Source organism: Gekko japonicus, unplaced genomic scaffold, assembly GCF_001447785.1.
Source record: "Gekko japonicus isolate JY-2015 unplaced genomic scaffold, Gekko_japonicus_V1.1 scaffold15567, whole genome shotgun sequence".
NCBI lineage: Eukaryota > Metazoa > Chordata > Lepidosauria > Squamata > Gekkonidae > Gekko > Gekko japonicus.
The window spans coordinates 1-2286 of NW_015217082.1; the positions used below are offsets into that span (position 1 = coordinate 1).

The 2286-nt window shown below is 45.6% G+C and overlaps 1 protein-coding gene across 1 annotated transcript; it reads right to left on the bottom strand.

The window, feature by feature from the left end:
* Positions 1-17: 17 nt before the first annotated feature.
* Positions 18-1808, bottom strand: LOC107125149 (inactive tyrosine-protein kinase 7-like; the record flags this gene model as incomplete). The annotated part of the gene is made up of 4 exons (XM_015428603.1): positions 18-151; positions 542-808; positions 1088-1218; positions 1661-1808. Coding segments are annotated over 4 exons (680 nt in total), but the record flags the coding sequence as incomplete, so codon positions are not given.
* Positions 1809-2286: the final 478 nt, after the last annotated feature.

A 2286-nucleotide genomic window follows, 5' to 3' on the forward strand; every position in this document is an offset into this window, starting at 1 on the left:
GGCCCTTCCACACTCACCTCTGAAATCAGGAAGCCATTGCGATACCAGGTAATACTGGGCTTCAATGAAGCTTTGCTGAGACAGTGAAGATAGGCTGGTTTGCCTTCTTCCAGTTGAACATCCTTGGGCTTTATCACCCACGTTGGCTTGGCTGAAAAGAACAGCAGATACCAGGCTGAAACTGACTTAGTGGCAGAAGACACAGGCAAGTGTCAAATGCCTGTTTGGCCCAAAGACTTACTGAATGGGCAGGCCAAACCCTATAACATCTGTTTCTCAGCCTGCAGCAGAAGCCATTTCACTAGACATGGTCAAAAAACCCATCAGAATCATGCTGGACTGATTAGCAAGGACTGTGCTTCAGCCCTCAAATCCAGCATCAGGCTCATTTGTCTCCAGAGAATCAAACAGCTCTGTTATTTTCTCCCTCCCATCCATTGTGCTTGTAATCGCTCCACTCTACCTATGATTTGTATTCAACCCATACCAGACAGGACTCCCCCCTCTGTCCTTTTCATTATACACAACAGAACCTGCTTACTGGCTACTGTGATGATCTGATCTTGTTTTTTTCCTCCAGCCTTGTTTGCTGCATGGCAAGTGTATATCCCCGCATCCTTCTCAACAATGCCCTCGAAGATGAGTTCCTCTGCTTCTTGCCGTACCCTGCCAGTAGTGGGGACGCGAACGCCATTCCTTTCCCACCAAATATGGGGCTCAGGGACTCCCCGAGGTGTGTAACAGACCACACGCTGCTCTGTATTGTCTATGAAAGTCTTTGGCTCGAGTGAAACCATATCGTGAATTTCTGAGGAAAACAAAAGTTTAGAGTTTAGAACCCAGGACAGTTTGAAAGCTGCTTGGGAGAGGGCTGGGGAAACTGAGAGCCACAGAAACAGGCATATCTCTATTCAACTTCCTGCACAAGCTACATTTCCATTTGTGGGATAAGCAGGTTCAGGAGAAACAAAAAGAATAGCCCAACCAGCCTTGTCTCACCCAGATTTAGGCCCAGGCAAGACACGCCCAGTTCATGCCTACCAAACCAGGCAAAGCCCACTAGGCATTCTAAGACACCAGTTCATACCTGCCAGCTGAAGAGTTGCTTCCAAAATGACAGGCTTTCCTCTCTGCCCACGGCCAACACATTTGTAGACCCCAACATTACGCAGTTTCACCTGAGGTATTAGCAAAGAGCCATTGGAAAGGACCACAGTCCTTTGGGAACCCAAAGAAAAGAAAAAGGTTGAGGTCAACCACTGAGCAAAGCCGAAATGCTAGCAGACACACAATAACGCTATCCATCATCTTGATGCTTCTCCACACTATGCTTTGTGCTGTGAACAAGTGAAAGGGGATGGTGCAGAAGAGGACAGGATCTATACATAGTAGACAAGATAGACCAGCTTTCATACAGGAAAGACTCTTGAAATTTTAAGAGGGGAAAAACAAATTCATTGGTCATTATGCAGCCTAATATATTATTATCTGAAATAAAGATGAGCAACGCTTAGCGTCGGGAAGGCTTTCAGAACCATTCCATTAAACAGCAATACTGCAAAACATGGATTAACTGCTCTGTCTATCAAGCAATATTAAAGGTTCATCTCCTTGTATTATCTCCTACCGGTACCTTATCATCCTGAACCGGGCTGCTTACCTGCTCATATTGGAAATTATTTTCCCATCAAACAACCATTCCTGAGTAGGTGGTGGCTCAGCTGTGAACTGGCAATGGAACACGGCCTCCTCATTTTTATTGACAATCTGGTTCTCAGGAACAATTACTGGGCGAGGGAAGCTCTCATCTGTTGGGGGGACGGGACGAGACAGGAAATTGATTATCTACCACTTGCATTCCTTGCCCACCCCCCAACAATGTATTTCTCCTCAAAAGGGAGAGGTAGAGAGGTGAGGAAAAACCAAGATATCAACTGTATGCCTCCAGGCAGCCACCTGACTAGAATACAACACTCAAGTGGGTCTGGTGGGACTTAAGGTTCTCATAAAGAAAAATTACTAGCGTTCTATCTGCAGAGGTTCCAAGCTATTTCTTGTTTGTGCCATATGCAGGTCCTGACTTTCCCATGTGTCTGAGAGGCTTTGCTGCAGAGGATGGCATTGATTAGAGAGCTATTTTCCTCTGAGAGACTTGCTTTGCTTTTAGGCATGAAGCACAGTTGGCCAATGACAAACACAAAATGGAAGTGTTTGCAATACTGACATATGCAAAATGCACATCAGAAACAAGTCACTGAAGTCAAAAAGGAAATGCGTGCTAACTGG